This window comes from Meleagris gallopavo, chromosome 1, assembly GCF_000146605.3.
Source record: "Meleagris gallopavo isolate NT-WF06-2002-E0010 breed Aviagen turkey brand Nicholas breeding stock chromosome 1, Turkey_5.1, whole genome shotgun sequence".
NCBI classification, from domain to species: domain Eukaryota; kingdom Metazoa; phylum Chordata; class Aves; order Galliformes; family Phasianidae; genus Meleagris; species Meleagris gallopavo.
Genome location: NC_015011.2, coordinates 74557861 through 74558863, shown reverse-complemented (window position 1 = coordinate 74558863; position 1003 = coordinate 74557861). Strand labels below are relative to the sequence as shown.

Below are 1003 nucleotides of genomic sequence, written 5' to 3'. Positions count from 1 at the left end.
AATAGGAGTGGTCCAAGACAAGCAGAACTTATCAAAGGAAACAGATTTTGCCATTCACCTTTCCATGAAAACTGACATCTTGAAGTCTAATAGAAAGACGTGGCAGAGACTTGGCCTGTGCTCACATTACAACTTCTAAGAGCATCAGAGTACTCTGTGGCTGCTCCCATCCATTAAAAAACATCCCTCATTAAAGCTTACGATATTATTTCACTCCAACAATTAGAAACATTTGCTTTCCTCTAAAGAATCCACTTTTGCCAGGCATAGACAAATTGAGAGAACTTTGGTTACTCAGATTAGTCTAGTGGGCAAATCACATACGAAATATCTGCTGATAGTGAGTGAAAAGATGAATATAGCTGGAAGGAGATGGCAGGTGAGAGAGGGCAGAGGCAGGGGGAAGGGATCTGGCCTAAGCAGATGCCAGTCTCCAGACATCAAACAATACATTATGAAGTCCAGAGAAGAAAAGTCCCCAAAAGCTTATCCTATCCTTCTCCTGAAGCTCAGCAGAAAATGGCTTCCCACACCACCATTCTGCTCCCTCTTCCTGTCTGGAAAACACTAATTTGTTTCCTGGTCCATGGGGAGTCCTGGAAGCATCATGGAGAAAGGACAATACAGATGCTGAGTATAAACTTCTTCACCAGAGCACCAGGAATTTATATAGTGTTTGCCTGTTCAGTCCCCCATCTCACATTCAATCCAAACCCAAACACTTTCTCTCCCTCATTTGTGTTGGTGAGGCTACCTGCATACTCACTGAACCTTCAGCCTTTCTCACAGGACACAATCCGAAGTCCTGTGCAGGGCTTCTGTGGAGATCAGGTTCTCCTTTATCCCAGGATACATCCCATGAGCCTACTTTGTGAACTGCTGATTCACAGAGCCAGCACAGGCAGACTGCAGGAAGTAAAACAAGCTGCTTTATCACATCATGCCTACTTTGTTCTATTTTCATGCCAGCCACATCCCTTGGATGGATACTTTCTCTGCATGG

At 44.3% G+C, this 1003-nt stretch overlaps 1 protein-coding gene across 1 annotated transcript in view; it reads right to left on the bottom strand.

Moving 5' to 3' along the window:
• LOC100542775 (alpha-2-macroglobulin-like protein 1) overlaps nt 1–1003 on the bottom strand; it is a 37302-nt gene that overhangs the window by 17035 nt on the left and 19264 nt on the right. The window contains 1 exon segment of the mRNA XM_031554197.1: nt 767–906. Within this exon segment, the coding sequence (XP_031410057.1) occupies nt 767–906 (140 nt within the window).